At 47.9% G+C, this 15,711-nt stretch overlaps 1 protein-coding gene across 1 annotated transcript in view; it reads right to left on the bottom strand.

Moving 5' to 3' along the window:
* Window positions 1–1,863: 1,863 nt before the first annotated feature.
* Window positions 1,864–15,711, bottom strand: part of LOC125282187 (uncharacterized) — a 140,466-nt gene continuing 126,618 nt past the window's right edge. The window contains exons 24-39 of the mRNA XM_057306420.1: window positions 15,090–15,154; window positions 14,465–14,495; window positions 13,494–13,570; window positions 12,876–12,900; window positions 12,183–12,247; window positions 11,558–11,588; window positions 10,586–10,662; window positions 9,968–9,992; window positions 9,275–9,339; window positions 8,657–8,681; window positions 7,964–8,028; window positions 7,346–7,370; window positions 6,653–6,717; window positions 6,034–6,058; window positions 4,163–4,251; window positions 1,864–2,335 (exon numbers count right to left, since the gene is read on the bottom strand). Of these exons, the coding sequence (XP_057162403.1) occupies window positions 4,178–4,251; window positions 6,034–6,058; window positions 6,653–6,717; window positions 7,346–7,370; window positions 7,964–8,028; window positions 8,657–8,681; window positions 9,275–9,339; window positions 9,968–9,992; window positions 10,586–10,662; window positions 11,558–11,588; window positions 12,183–12,247; window positions 12,876–12,900; window positions 13,494–13,570; window positions 14,465–14,495; window positions 15,090–15,154 (740 nt within the window). The 3' untranslated portion in view covers window positions 1,864–2,335; window positions 4,163–4,177. The remainder of the gene's footprint in view (window positions 2,336–4,162; window positions 4,252–6,033; window positions 6,059–6,652; window positions 6,718–7,345; window positions 7,371–7,963; window positions 8,029–8,656; window positions 8,682–9,274; window positions 9,340–9,967; window positions 9,993–10,585; window positions 10,663–11,557; window positions 11,589–12,182; window positions 12,248–12,875; window positions 12,901–13,493; window positions 13,571–14,464; window positions 14,496–15,089; window positions 15,155–15,711) is intronic.

Raw genomic sequence — 15,711 nt, 5'->3', positions numbered from 1 at the left:
ATGTTCTCAGTTCTGGGGGGCTTCCGCGGCTCTGAATGGCTCCTGAAGTTCCTTGGTTTTCAAGGGATTACAGTTGATGAGATATTATGAATGACCAAGCCTCCCAACCAGGCTGTGCCAGACCGCCTCCACGCATGTCTGAAGAGGCAATGCCAACTGTCAGACCCAGCCCGGGACCCAGCTGTGCTCCTGCCCTGATTAAAACCAGAGCTGGTGGGGTGAGGTGGCATCCACAAACACAGAAGACAGCCTACCTGCTCATTGACAGATGACGTGGGCCTCAAAGTCAGGAAATCATGGGGTCCAGAAAGAACTTGTGTTTACTCAATAGATGTGTGCCCCACGAACCCAGAAAGCTCTGGATCAGCAGAGGGGCTTCTTAGGTCTGTGACAGCAAGTGGGCAGAGTGGTGACAACGGTTACTGTCCCCATGGACTGTGCTCAGTCAGCCTCCAGGCCTCCCGTTCCCTTTCTGCAGCCACCTATCGCAGTCAGTCCCTCCCAAATGTCCCCTGGGGGACACACTGCCCCTCCTGAGGACCACGGCTCCACGGACCCGCAGCAGCTTGCCTCCCCTGGGCCTCTCTGCTCTGCACTCTCCTCCCTTCTGTTCATCAGCAACAGGCAGGAGCCTGTTTGGGTCCATCCAGCCAACTCCTGGTGGACCTGCCATCCCAGAGCCGACCTAGGAAAAATTCCTCAGCCCCTCAAACTGTAAGGAGTGCCCTCCACTCTCTGTTCTGCTCACCACCTGCTTGTTCACAGGCCACATGCCTTGATGAGACCCTGGACTCCCTGGAGACCTGGAAGGCATCTGTCTTGGCCTCCCCGCAAAGTCCTTGGAGTGGCAGGGTTTCAGGGCCCTGAAGTGGAATCATGCAATATTGGTCTTTCTCTCCGTGCTTTATCGCACAGAGCATAATATGTTTTCAAGGTCCGTCCATGTTGGGGCATATTTCAAAATTGAATTCCTTTCTAGACCTCCAGTTAATAAAAGTGTATCAATATTGTTTTGCTAATTATAACAAATGCACCACATCCATATAAGATGTTATTAGTGGAGGAATTGGGGTCAGAGGGCATGGGTTATGGGAACTTTCTATGTTATCTGTTCAACTCTTAGATTTGTCTAAACCTCCTGTTGTCAATAATGCCTATTAACTTTTTAAAATCTGAGAACACTCTTTCAGGGAGCGATCTGTGTCAGCCAATATTGGTTCGAACATCAGCTAAAGGTCTGTACGTTAGCTAAAGATGTTGTTTACCGGTAAAGGTGAGCCCATTCTTGAGTTAGAAATGCACGTTGACTGCTGGAGTTACAGCGATACTGACTGACTTGATCATTTGCCTTTGCATACAGAAGAGAAGAAGGTGGCTTCACATTTTGATGGTTTTCTCTTACATACGGGTCACTGAATAAAGTAGCATCATTCTTCTTGAATGAACCTAATGAGTCCATTCCCACAGTACCTTCAACTGGGTCATTGGTAGGGTGCCCCCTGTTGTTTGGCCAGAGGCGGAGTTTTCAGAATCACTGCTTGGGGTCAGGTGATACTCTTGACTTCAGGCAGGAGCCTCGAGCACCTGAGAAAGTTACGGACACCCCTCTGTGTCTCATTTGCCTGTTCTGAGATGTTGAAATGTGACTGTGGCCTACTTATTAGAATTATGTTATGAGGCTAAAAGTAAATAAACACAAGGAAAGCCTTAAGAAAAATAAAATAAATGACTGGTGTTTCATAATCACCCTAAGTGTTCAATCACTGAGCGACTGCAAGAATAAGGTAGACACTTGGTGGTGGTGGAATCCAGAGAGGGGACGTGGATGGCTCCACAGTAAGAGAGGATGGACGCTCACTCTTAGCTTTACATGGGGAGGATGCTTTACTGCTCGTGGACAATACCTGTTACCATCTCCTGTAATCCTCAGGTCAGCCCTATTGAGGTGGGTGGGGGCAGAGCAGGGGCTGTAAGCCATATTCTAGTGGGAGGCACTGAACCGTAGAGAGATTAAGTGGCATGCCAAGAATTACCAGTCGCTTTTGCCAACATTAGAGATAGATTTCTTACAGGCTTTTTCTATTTATGCACTTCCCACCAAAGGGAACACTGTTCTCATTTGGGGCAGACGTAGCAATTCCTCCAAGTCGTGTGCCTGAATCATCACAAGTGGCCTCGGTTTGGAGCTGACACAGGAGTTGGAATGTCCAACCTTGGTGATTCATTTCATTTGATGAAATCGGAAGTTCCCAGAGGGACGTACCATGGGGGGTCCGCGGACAGACGGCACATCCAGCAGTCAGAAACCCAGGAGTGACGTCAGGGATGTTCTGACCTATCAAGGGTAATAATTAGTAGAATGATTAGAATAAGAAAACGGGAGTAAAGGGGTCATTCTGGGTGAATGGCAACAAGGGTTTATGGAAAATGAGAAGAATTATTTTAACTGAGCAGATACAAAACAGAAAAAGAATCAAATGGGAGTCTTGACCCAATATCTTGTGTGGAAACTGCCCACTAGCCATCACAATTTGCCTGTTCTGAAAATCTTGGGGCAGCTGCCTGCTTCTGAAGACTGGCTATTTCCAGAGGATCTCTGAGAAGCCTCAGTTTGAGTAGCCCTCTAATTGTGTGAAATTCTGATTTTTTGAATTATTTTATTTATTTTAGTGGAGACATGTGAAGCCAAGGGTGAACTCCCAGGAGTTATACTGCTTTGTTTTTAAACAGTACCTGAAGGGGTCCCTTCAGGGGATGTGTAAGGGCAGTTTTTCTCTGATGTCTCTGCATGAGGTTGAAGATCATGAAGAGGCTTCCAGGAAGATTTCAGGAATGGAGGCCTGAAGCTGTTGGTGAAAACCTTGGGCACTATTACAAGAGCTCTTTGCAATATGCTGCCATGTCTGCACGTAGTAGGGTAGTGCAATCTAGTCTGGGTAGTGAAATTCCTAGAGATAAGGAACTTCCAGCTACTCATTTAGTGGGAGAGCCCGTGTGTTCCCAAGGGAATAGACTGGAGAGCCATCATCGCTAGTGTGTATTTGCACCCAGGGAGCTCACAGGTTTCTGAAAGTTTTGCTACTTTTAATGGAAGGATGAAAATGTTTTGCCCACTTGAAACAGTTTATGTCTTAAATAATGAACTGTGTTCCAGCAAAATTGTAATTTCTTGTGAAACTCTATATTTCTTTTTGGCCAAGTAAAGAGAACCCTTTTTAGAGGCTTTTTTGTTCTCTGGACAAAGTCGGAGATCATTCACACGTTGTATAAGAACTGAATTACAAGGGAAACTTAGATTTCCTTTTTCAGTCTTGATCGAGCACATGGGAAAAGGAGAGGGGCCTTCAGTGAACTCCTGGGCCATGACTGTCCAGGTATGCCACTGTTCTGTCCAGGAGAGAACAAAAAGGATATACCCTTCTGGTCTCTTAGTGAAACAACTTTGGATTCAGAATTTCTTTTGGAGGCCTCAACATAGCATCCAAAATGTGCTGCCCATTGGGCTTCCTCCTTTCCGATGATGCTTCTCAAATGAATGATTTTGCTCCAATCAGGTTGTCTAGAGTTGGCCCTGAAAAGCCAAGTCATCGTTGGTGAAGTCGTGGGGAACAAGAATTCGGATTGTGATGAATGTACACATGAGCATCAGACATTTTTTTCTGGAAGAGGAGAGGGGTTAGGTTTAGAGGATTCCCAAGAGAGCTGGTGACAGTTGGTAGAAATAGAACATTTGTGCATCTCATGCCTTGGGCCCCAAAAATGACAGGGCTGAAGAGAGAGATGATAGATTTGAAGATCCAAGAACATCAAGTGCCGGGAGGAGCCCAGGTCCTGCAGGAGGAGGATCATAAAAAGCAGGAAAGAGGAACTTGGCCAAAGCTACAAAAAGGACCTTCTCAGTAAGAGAGAGGAGACGGGTGCCTGGGTGGCAAAGGCGGGTAAGCATGTGACTCCTGATTTCGGCTCAGGTCATGATCTCTGGGTCCTGGGGTCAAGTCCCATGTCAGGCTCTGCCCTCAGTGGGGATTCTGCTTTGGGGTCTCCCTCTCTCTTCCTCTGTCCCTCCCCCACTTGTGCCATCTCAGTCTCTCCCAAAATAAAATAAATAAATCTTTACCAAAAAAAAAAAAAGAGTATAAAAATGAAAGAGGAAATAAATTACATGCGGATGGTGGATCTATGGGTCCGAGGCTTCGCATCCTGCGAAGTCGTCTTCCTTACGGACGACAGTGGCCATCGTCATGGCCTGGTCTTGGGAAAGGAAAGGGGACAATCAGGGTGAAGTGAGGATTCAGGCCACTGCCCCCGGGATTATGTCCCCGACCCCAAAACTCAATGCTGCCCTCAGCTCCGCAGTCCCCCCACCCCACCACCCATGGGGCCGTGATCCCTTTACCTCACTGGTGAGAAAGGCGTCCAGGGTCTCTGGGCCCTTCCCAGCCCTCAGATTTCATAACTGGGACCAGGAAGCAGTGCCTGTCAGCCCATTCTTTCAAGAGGCAGCCACGGTGGTGCCCATGACTTTTTGTCCCCATGATTTCCTACCTTCCTCTGCTCCCTCCTGCTACCCTCTCTCTTCTCTCCCTGAATCATTAATTCCTTATTTCCCTTCTCCTGTCATCTCCAACAACCAGATTGTTCTCTGCAATGGGAACAGTGGAGGAACGATCATGGGTTTACTGACACGCTCCCTAGTCAATCAGTTGATCAATGAGCCAATGCAGCTAACATGGAGGCGGCTGCCACGGGCCTGGGGTGATGCTGGGCCATGAGAGTGACCATCAGCTGGGCAATCAAGTAGACTGCCCCGTGCCTGGGCTCATCTTGGGCACTTGACACACACTTCCTATTGATGACAGCCCGTAAGCATCCTAGCCCAGAGAGGAGATGAATGTGACAGTAGAGGTAATGGTACTTGTCCGAATTCCCCTAGTCTGTCAGTGGGGGGACGGGCATTCTCCAGCTGGTGTGGCCACATAAACACCAGTACCTGCAGTGTTCACCAAAGACCCTGAGACCTGGAAGGACTAGGGGAGGCCCCGAGCAGATGGATGGAAGGTCCGACGGTGGGCTGTGACCACGATGTGGGGACCAGGCCCGTCGCTGTCAGTGGACTCTGACAGGAGCAAAGACCCTGGCCCCGCTTCCCAGAGCCTCTGTCCTGGGCCCAGTCAGTCCCAGGAGACCAGCTCAGAGGGACCGTGAGAGCCAGTGTGTGCTGCCAGCCCAGCAGCCTTCACACAGGCTTCCAGAATTCCCGTCAGCCAGGGAGGGTCTCCGGGCAGCTGCATATGAGCCTCTCTTTCATGGAGCCAAGTGAAGGTCTTGCTCTGCTCCCAGTATAAGGGATGTGGTGAGGAGAAGAGAGAAATGTGATCCAGGATGTGCCTCTCACCTCACCTCTGCAGCAGAATGCCTCGGGGAGTATTGCTCGCTATGAATGGGGTTAGAGCATATGGAGGCATTTGGTTCCCAGGCATGAGCTGAGGGCCACCGCTTGGCCTCCCGCGGTCATAGGGCTATAATGTGTGCGCTGTGACGAGATCTCTTTATCTCGTCTTTTCATTTCGTTTCTTTTCTTTTAATTTCTTTTCTTTCTTTCTTTCTTTTTTTTTTTTTTTTTTGAGAATGTGGACAATGGACATTGTGCAGTGGCAGTGGGATACACCTCCTGGAGCAATATGCAATCTCTCTCTCGCTCTTTCCATCTCTCCCTCTCCCTCTCTGCATCTCTCTTTCTGTGTCTGACTCTCCCTGTCTCCCACACAAAAATACAATCTTATCACATAGAGCCACAAAAGACACCCCAAACCCAAGCCTCACGCACACACACCCACACCACACACAGGGAATACAATGCCTTCCTAGGACTGTAGACACATGGACACACTTTTTCACCTGGGAAATCTCCTGTCCACCACACCCCCACAACCCAATCAGGGCGGCTCGCCAGACTGAGGATGGCAAGGATGCCCCACCTGCATTAACATCTAGAGTTGTGTCTCAGGAAGAGGCTGATTCCAGAATACGTACCGCATTCACCAGATGCTCCTGTCCCCTGCAGGTACAGAAAAGAGGACACCGTGAGGCTCAGGTCATGCTACACACTGTCTGTCTGCATGAGCTTTATTTCCCTCAATGACTTTAGGAACCCAGATGGAACACAGTGGTTGAGTCCAACGACCCCAAAGTAAGTGAACTGGGGATGCCTTAGGAAGTTGTTTTTCCTGGGGGACATGTCTGTCCAGTCCAATCAGGACGGTGACTACAAAATGCTTCATCCAAGCAGGAGAAAGTGTTGCTGAGGGACAGGATCCTAACACAGCGTTTAGAACCACGTTTGGTGTCGCCAATGCTAAATGTCCTCGCGAATTAGCTAACGGTTGGCAGAGACAACCACTCAATGCTCTCCCCACCAGGGAAGTTCCATATGTAGAATCTCAAAAGTACATATAGCTTTTTACATAAAATCTGTATATAAAAATAATTTCATTTCCATATACAAGCAGTTGACATTAGGAAAATGATTTTTGTTTTAGTATTATGTTCAATTCGCCAACACAGAATATACTGTCTGAATTTCATCTGAATTTGATTGGAAAGAAACCAAGAAAGCAACATCTGTTCCTCGGACAAAGAACTTCTAGCTCACCAAGGCGAGAGGTGTGCCTCCGGCGCTGTCTCCTTTGATGGGATCCAGGGCTTCCTCCAAGGCATCTAGGACACAGAGTACCCGTCAGCACATTCCTCTTGTTGCCCAAGAATATTCATGGACTGTTGCTTGATATGGACACGAGGCTGGGGTGTATGGAGCCAGCTGGTTTCCAAGCATGGACTGAAGTGCCCCTGCTGGGCCACCCACTGCAGTAAGGCTCTAAAGTGCGCAGTGTGATGACATGGCTTTGGGGAAGGGTGACATCATGCAGTATCTGTCTGACATATCTCCTGGAGAAACACCATTCTCTCTCTTTCTCCCCCTCTCTGTCTCTCTTTCTCGGTCATCGCTCTCTTTGTCTTTGTCTCTCTATGTCTCTCTGTCTTTCTGTCTTTGTTCCTCTCTCTCTCTCTCACACAAACACACACTCACAATCACACCACATAGAGCCACAAAAGACACCCCAAGCCCAAGCCTCACGCACACACAGCCACACCACACACAGGGAATACAATGGCTTCCTAGGACTGTAGACACATGGACACACTTTTTCACCTGGGAAATCTCCTGTCCACCACACCCCCACAACCCAATCAGGGCGGCTCGCCAGACTGAGGATTGCAAAGATGCCCCACCTGCATTAACATCTAGTGTTTTGTCTCAGGAAGAGGCTGATTCCAGAATACGTACCGCATTCACCAGATGCTCCTGTCCCCTGCAGGTACAGAAAAGAGGACACCGTGAGGCTCAGGTCATGCTACACACTGTCTGTCTGCATGAGCTTTATTTCCCTCAATGACTTTAGGAACCCAGATGGAACACAGTGGTTGAGTCCAACGACCCCAAAGAATTGAACTGGGGATGCCTTAGGAAGTTGTTTTTCCTGGGGGACATGTCTGTCCAGTCCAATCAGGACGGTGACTACAAAATGCTTCATCCAGGCAGGAGAAAGTGTTACTGAGGGACAGGATCCTACCACAGCGTTTAGAACCACGTTTGGTGTCGCCAATGCTAAATGTCCTCGCGAATTAGCTAACGGTTGGCAGAGACAACCACTCAACGCTCTCCCCACCAGGGAAGTTCCATATGTAGAATCTCAAAAGTACATATAGCTTTTTACATAAAATCTGTATATAAAAATAATTTCATTTCCATATACAAGCAGTTGACATTAGGAAAATGATTTTTGTTTTAGTATTATGTTCAATTCGCAAACACAGTGTATACTGTCTGAATTTCATCTGAATTTGATTGGAAAGAAACCAAGAAAGCAACATCTGTTCCTCGGACAAAGAACTTCTAGCTCACCAAGGCGAGAGGTGTGCCTCCGGCGCTGTCTCCTTTGATGGGATCCAGGGCTTCCTCCAAGGCATCTAGGACACAGAGTACCCATCAGCACATTCCTCTTGTTGCCCAAGAATATTCATGGACTGTTGCTTGATATGGACACGAGGCTGGGGTGTATGGAGCCAGCTGGTTTCCAAGCATGGACTGAAGTGCCCCTGCTGGGCCACCCACTGCAGTAAGGCTCTAAAGTGCGCAGTGTGATGACATGGCTTTGGGGAAGGGTGACATCATGCAGTATCTGTCTGACATATCTCCTGGAGAAACACCATTCTCTCTCTTTCTCCCCCTCTCTGTCTCTCTTTCTCGGTCATCGCTCTCTTTGTCTTTGTCTCTCTGTCTATGTCTCTCTGTCTTTCTGTCTTTGTTCCTCTCTCTCTCTCACACACACACACTCACAATCACACCACATAGAGCCACAAAAGACACCCCAAGCCCAAGCCTCACGCACACACAGCCACACCACACACAGGGAATACAATGGCTTCCTAGGACTGTAGACACATGGACACACTTTTTCACCTGGGAAATCTCCTGTCCACCACACCCCCACAACCCAATCAGGGCGGCTCGCCAGACTGAGGATGGCAAGGATGCCCCACCTGCATTAACATCTAGTGTTTTGTCTCAGGAAGAGGCTGATTCCAGAATACGTACCGCATTCACCAGATGCTCCTGTCCCCTGCAGGTACAGAAAAGAGGACACCGTGAGGCTCAGGTCATGCTACACACTGTCTGTCTGCATGAGCTTTATTTCCCTCAATGACTTTAGGAACCCAGATGGAACACAGTGGTTGAGTCCAACGACCCCAAAGAAGTGAACTGGGGATGCCTTAGGAAGTTGTTTTTCCTGGGGGACATGTCTGTCCAGTCCATTCAGGACGGTGACTACAAAATGCTTCATCCAAGCAGGAGAAAGTGTTACTGAGGGACAGGATCCTACCACAGTGTTTAGAACCACGTTTGGTGTCGCCAATGCTAAATGTCCTCTCGAATCAGCTAACAGTTGGCAGAGACAACCACTCAACGCTCTCCCCACCAGGGAAGTTCCATATGTAGAATCTCAAAAGTACATATAGCTTTTTACATAAAATCTGTATATAAAAATAATTTCATTTCCATATACAAGCAGTTGACATTAGGAAAATGATTTTTGTTTTAGTATTATGTTCAATTCGCCAACACAGAATATACTGTCTGAATTTCATCTGAATTTGATTGGAAAGAAACCAAGAAAGCAACATCTGTTCCTCGGACAAAGAACTTCTAGCTCACCAAGGCGAGAGGTGTGCCTCCGGCGCTGTCTCCTTTGATGGGATCCAGGGCATCCTCCAAGGCATCTAGGACACAGAGTACCCATCAGCACATTCCTCTTGTTGCCCAAGAATATTCATGGACTGTTGCTTGATATGGACACGAGGCTGGGGTGTATGGAGCCAGCTGGTTTCCAAGCATGGACTGAAGTGCCCCTGCTGGGCCACCCACTGCAGTAAGGCTCTAAAGTGCGCAGTGTGATGACATGGCTTTGGGGAAGGGTGACATCATGCAGTATCTGTCTGACATATCTCCTGGAGAAACACCATTCTCTCTCTTTCTCCCCCTCTCTGTCTCTCTTTCTCGGTCATCGCTCTCTTTGTCTTTGTCTCTCTGTCTATGTCTCTCTGTCTTTCTGTCTTTGTTCCTCTCTCTCTCTCACACACACACACTCACAATCACACCACATAGAGCCACAAAAGACACCCCAAGCCCAAGCCTCACGCACACACAGCCACACCACACACAGGGAATACAATGGCTTCCTAGGACTGTAGACACATGGACACACTTTTTCACCTGGGAAATCTCCTGTCCACCACACCCCCACAACCCAATCAGGGCGGCTCGCCAGACTGAGGATGGCAAGGATGCCCCACCTGCATTAACATCTAGTGTTTTGTCTCAGGAAGAGGCTGATTCCAGAATACGTACCGCATTCACCAGATGCTCCTGTCCCCTGCAGGTACAGAAAAGAGGACACCGTGAGGCTCAGGTCATGCTACACACTGTCTGTCTGCATGAGCTTTATTTCCCTCAATGACTTTAGGAACCCAGATGGAACACAGTGGTTGAGTCCAACGACCCCAAAGAAGTGAACTGGGGATGCCTTAGGAAGTTGTTTTTCCTGGGGGACATGTCTGTCCAGTCCATTCAGGACGGTGACTACAAAATGCTTCATCCAAGCAGGAGAAAGTGTTGCTGAGGGACAGGATCCTACCACAGCGTTTAGAACCACGTTTGGTGTCGCCAATGCTAAATGTCCTCTCGAATCAGCTAACGGTTGGCAGAGACAACCACTCAACGCTCTCCCCACCAGGGAAGTTCCATATGTAGAATCTCAAAAGTATATATAGCTTTTTACATAAAATCTGTATATAAAAATAATTTCATTTCCATATACAAGCAGTTGACATTAGGAAAATGATTTTTGTTTTAGTATTATGTTCAATTCGCCAACACAGTGTATACTGTCTGAATTTCATCTGAATTTGATTGGAAAGAAACCCAGAAAGCAACATTTGTTCCTCGGGGATAGACAGGCGAGCTCACCTTGTCAGGAGGCAGGCCCTCCTCCTCTGGGATCCTCTGATACAGCCAGGACCAGACAGCGCCATCATCAGTCACATCTAGAAGGACACAGAGTACCTGTCAGCGTATTGGTGGTGCTGCTCAAGAATGATGCGGGGAGGGGAGCCTGGGTGGCTCAGTCGGTGAACCATCTGCCTTCAGCTCAAGTCAGGACGGCAGGGTCCTGGGATCGAGTCCCAGATGGGGCTTCTGCTCAGCAAGGGTCTGCTTTTCTCTCTCCCTCTGCCCCTCTCACCTGTTTGTGCTCTCACTCACTCTCTCTCAAATAAATAAAATCTTAAAAAAAAAAAAGAATGCCTCGAAGAGTATTGCTCACTATGAATGGGGTTAGAGCATATGGAGGCATTTGGTTCCCAGGCATGGGCTGAACCCCACCACTGGGCCTCCTGCGCTAATAGGGATAAAATATGTGCCCTGTGATGAGATTTCTTTATCTCATCTTGTCTTTTATTCTCTTTTCTTTTCTTTCTTTCTTTCTTTCTTTCTTTCTTTCTTTTTCTTTCTTTTTTTTTTTTTGAGAATGTGGACAATGGGAATTGTGCAGTGGCAGTGGGATACACCTCCTGGAGACATATGCAATCTCTCTCTCACTCTTTCCATCTCTCCCTCTCCCTCTCTGCATCTCTCTGTCTGTGTCTGTCTCTCCCTGTCTCCCACACAAAATCACACACTCACAATCACACCACATAGAGCCACAAAAGAAACCCCAACCCCAAGCCTCATGAACACACACCCACACCACACACAGGGAATACAATGGCTTCCTAGGACTGTAGACACATGGACACATTTTTTCACCTGGGAAATCTCTGGTGCCCCACACCCTCACAACCCAATCAGGGCGGCTCGCCAGACTGAGGATTGCAAAGATGCCCCACCTGCATTAACATCTAGAGTTTTATCTCAGGAAGAGGCTGATTCCAGAATACGTACCGCTCTCGCTGGTGATGGTTGAAGGTGTCACCTGCAGGTACAGAAAAGAGGACAGCGTGAGGCTCAGGTCATGCTACACACTGTCTGTCTGCATGAGCTTTATTTCCCTCAATGACTTTAGGAACCCAGATGGAACACAGTGGTTGAGTCCAACGACCCCAAAGTAAGTGAACTGGGGATGCCTTAGGAAGTTGTTTTTCCTGGGGGACATGTCTGTCCAGTCCATTCAAGACGGTGACTACAAAATGCTTCATCCAAGCAGGAGAAAGTGTTACTGAGGGACAGGATCCTACCACAGCGTTTAGAACCACGTTTGGTGTCGCCAATGCTAAATGTCCTCGCGAAATAGCTAACGGTTGGCAGAGACAACCACTCAACGCTCTCCCCACCAGGGAAGTTCCATATGTAGAATCTCAAAAGTACATATAGCTTTTTACATAAAATCTGTATATAAAAATAATTTCATTTCCATATACAAGCAGTTGACATTAGGAAAATGATTTTTGTTTTAGTATTATGTTCAATTCGCCAACACAGAATATACTGTCTGAATTTCATCTGAATTTGATTGGAAAGAAACCAAGAAAGCAACATCTGTTCCTCGGACAAAGAACTTCTAGCTCACCAAGGCGAGAGGTGTGCCTCCGGCGCTGTCTCCTTTGATGGGATCCAGGGCATCCTCCAAGGCATCTAGGACACAGAGTACCCATCAGCACATTCCTCTTGTTGCCCAAGAATATTCATGGACTGTTGCTTGATATGGACACGAGGCTGGGGTGTATGGAGCCAGCTGGTTTCCAAGCATGGACTGAAGTGCCCCTGCTGGGCCACCCACTGCAGTAAGGCTCTAAAGTGCGCAGTGTGATGACATGGCTTTGGGGAAGGGTGACATCATGCAGTATCTGTCTGACATATCTCCTGGAGAAACACCATTCTCTCTCTTTCTCCCCCTCTCTGTCTCTCTTTCTCGGTCATCGCTCTCTTTGTCTTTGTCTCTCTGTCTATGTCTCTCTGTCTTTCTGTCTTTGTTCCTCTCTCTCTCTCACACACACACACTCACAATCACACCACATAGAGCCACAAAAGACACCCCAAGCCCAAGCCTCACGCACACACAGCCACACCACACACAGGGAATACAATGGCTTCCTAGGACTGTAGACACATGGACACACTTTTTCACCTGGGAAATCTCCTGTCCACCACACCCCCACAACCCAATCAGGGCGGCTCGCCAGACTGAGGATGGCAAGGATGCCCCACCTGCATTAACATCTAGTGTTTTGTCTCAGGAAGAGGCTGATTCCAGAATACGTACCGCATTCACCAGATGCTCCTGTCCCCTGCAGGTACAGAAAAGAGGACACCGTGAGGCTCAGGTCATGCTACACACTGTCTGTCTGCATGAGCTTTATTTCCCTCAATGACTTTAGGAACCCAGATGGAACACAGTGGTTGAGTCCAACGACCCCAAAGAAGTGAACTGGGGATGCCTTAGGAAGTTGTTTTTCCTGGGGGACATGTCTGTCCAGTCCATTCAGGACGGTGACTACAAAATGCTTCATCCAAGCAGGAGAAAGTGTTGCTGAGGGACAGGATCCTACCACAGCGTTTAGAACCACGTTTGGTGTCGCCAATGCTAAATGTCCTCTCGAATCAGCTAACGGTTGGCAGAGACAACCACTCAACGCTCTCCCCACCAGGGAAGTTCCATATGTAGAATCTCAAAAGTATATATAGCTTTTTACATAAAATCTGTATATAAAAATAATTTCATTTCCATATACAAGCAGTTGACATTAGGAAAATGATTTTTGTTTTAGTATTATGTTCAATTCGCCAACACAGTGTATACTGTCTGAATTTCATCTGAATTTGATTGGAAAGAAACCCAGAAAGCAACATTTGTTCCTCGGGGATAGACAGGCGAGCTCACCTTGTCAGGAGGCAGGCCCTCCTCCTCTGGGATCCTCTGATACAGCCAGGACCAGACAGCGCCATCATCAGTCACATCTAGAAGGACACAGAGTACCTGTCAGCGTATTGGTGGTGCTGCTCAAGAATGATGCGGGGAGGGGAGCCTGGGTGGCTCAGTCGGTGAACCATCTGCCTTCAGCTCAAGTCAGGACGGCAGGGTCCTGGGATCGAGTCCCAGATGGGGCTTCTGCTCAGCAAGGGTCTGCTTTTCTCTCTCCCTCTGCCCCTCTCACCTGTTTGTGCTCTCACTCACTCTCTCTCAAATAAATAAAATCTTAAAAAAAAAAAAGAATGCCTCGAAGAGTATTGCTCACTATGAATGGGGTTAGAGCATATGGAGGCATTTGGTTCCCAGGCATGGGCTGAACCCCACCACTGGGCCTCCTGCGCTAATAGGGATAAAATATGTGCCCTGTGATGAGATTTCTTTATCTCATCTTGTCTTTTATTCTCTTTTCTTTTCTTTCTTTCTTTCTTTCTTTCTTTCTTTCTTTTTCTTTCTTTTTTTTTTTTGAGAATGTGGACAATGGGAATTGTGCAGTGGCAGTGGGATACACCTCCTGGAGACATATGCAATCTCTCTCTCACTCTTTCCATCTCTCCCTCTCCCTCTCTGCATCTCTCTGTCTGTGTCTGTCTCTCCCTGTCTCCCACACAAAATCACACACTCACAATCACACCACATAGAGCCACAAAAGAAACCCCAACCCCAAGCCTCATGAACACACACCCACACCACACACAGGGAATACAATGGCTTCCTAGGACTGTAGACACATGGACACATTTTTTCACCTGGGAAATCTCTGGTGCCCCACACCCTCACAACCCAATCAGGGCGGCTCGCCAGACTGAGGATTGCAAAGATGCCCCACCTGCATTAACATCTAGAGTTTTATCTCAGGAAGAGGCTGATTCCAGAATACGTACCGCTCTCGCTGGTGATGGTTGAAGGTGTCACCTGCAGGTACAGAAAAGAGGACAGCGTGAGGCTCAGGTCATGCTACACACTGTCTGTCTGCATGAGCTTTATTTCCCTCAATGACTTTAGGAACCCAGATGGAACACAGTGGTTGAGTCCAACGACCCCAAAGTAAGTGAACTGGGGATGCCTTAGGAAGTTGTTTTTCCTGGGGGACATGTCTGTCCAGTCCATTCAAGACGGTGACTACAAAATGCTTCATCCAAGCAGGAGAAAGTGTTACTGAGGGACAGGATCCTACCACAGCGTTTAGAACCACGTTTGGTGTCGCCAATGCTAAATGTCCTCGCGAAATAGCTAACGGTTGGCAGAGACAACCACTCAACGCTCTCCCCACCAGGGAAGTTCCATATGTAGAATCTCAAAAGTACATATAGCTTTTTACATAAAATCTGTATATAAAAATAATTTCATTTCCATATACAAGCAGTTGACATTAGGAAAATGATTTTTGTTTTAGTATTATGTTCAATTCGCCAACACAGAATATACTGTCTGAATTTCATCTGAATTTGATTGGAAAGAAACCAAGAAAGCAACATCTGTTCCTCGGACAAAGAACTTCTAGCTCACCAAGGCGAGAGGTGTGCCTCCGGCGCTGTCTCCTTTGATGGGATCCAGGGCATCCTCCAAGGCATCTAGGACACAGAGTACCCATCAGCACATTCCTCTTGTTGCCCAAGAATATTCATGGACTGTTGCTTGATATGGACACGAGGCTGGGGTGTATGGAGCCAGCTGGTTTCCAAGCATGGACTGAAGTGCCCCTGCTGGGCCACCCACTGCAGTAAGGCTCTAAAGTGCGCAGTGTGATGACATGGCTTTGGGGAAGGGTGACATCATGCAGTATCTGTCTGACATATCTCCTGGAGAAACACCATTCTCTCTCTTTCTCCCCCTCTCTGTCTCTCTTTCTCGGTCATCGCTCTCTTTGTCTTTGTCTCTCTGTCTATGTCTCTCTGTCTTTCTGTCTTTGTTCCTCTCTCTCTCTCACACACACACACTCACAATCACACCACATAGAGCCACAAAAGACACCCCAAGCCCAAGCCTCACGCACACACAGCCACACCACACACAGGGAATACAATGGCTTCCTAGGACTGTAGACACATGGACACACTTTTTCACCTGGGAAATCTCCTGTCCACCACACCCCCACAACCCAATCAGGGCGGCTCGCCAGACTGAGGAT

This window comes from Ursus arctos, unplaced genomic scaffold (assembly GCF_023065955.2).
Source record: "Ursus arctos isolate Adak ecotype North America unplaced genomic scaffold, UrsArc2.0 scaffold_37, whole genome shotgun sequence".
Classification (NCBI taxonomy): Eukaryota; Metazoa; Chordata; class Mammalia; order Carnivora; family Ursidae; genus Ursus; species Ursus arctos.
The sequence above is the reverse complement of the archived record's forward strand: the minus strand, read 5'-3'. Positions and strand labels throughout refer to the sequence as shown.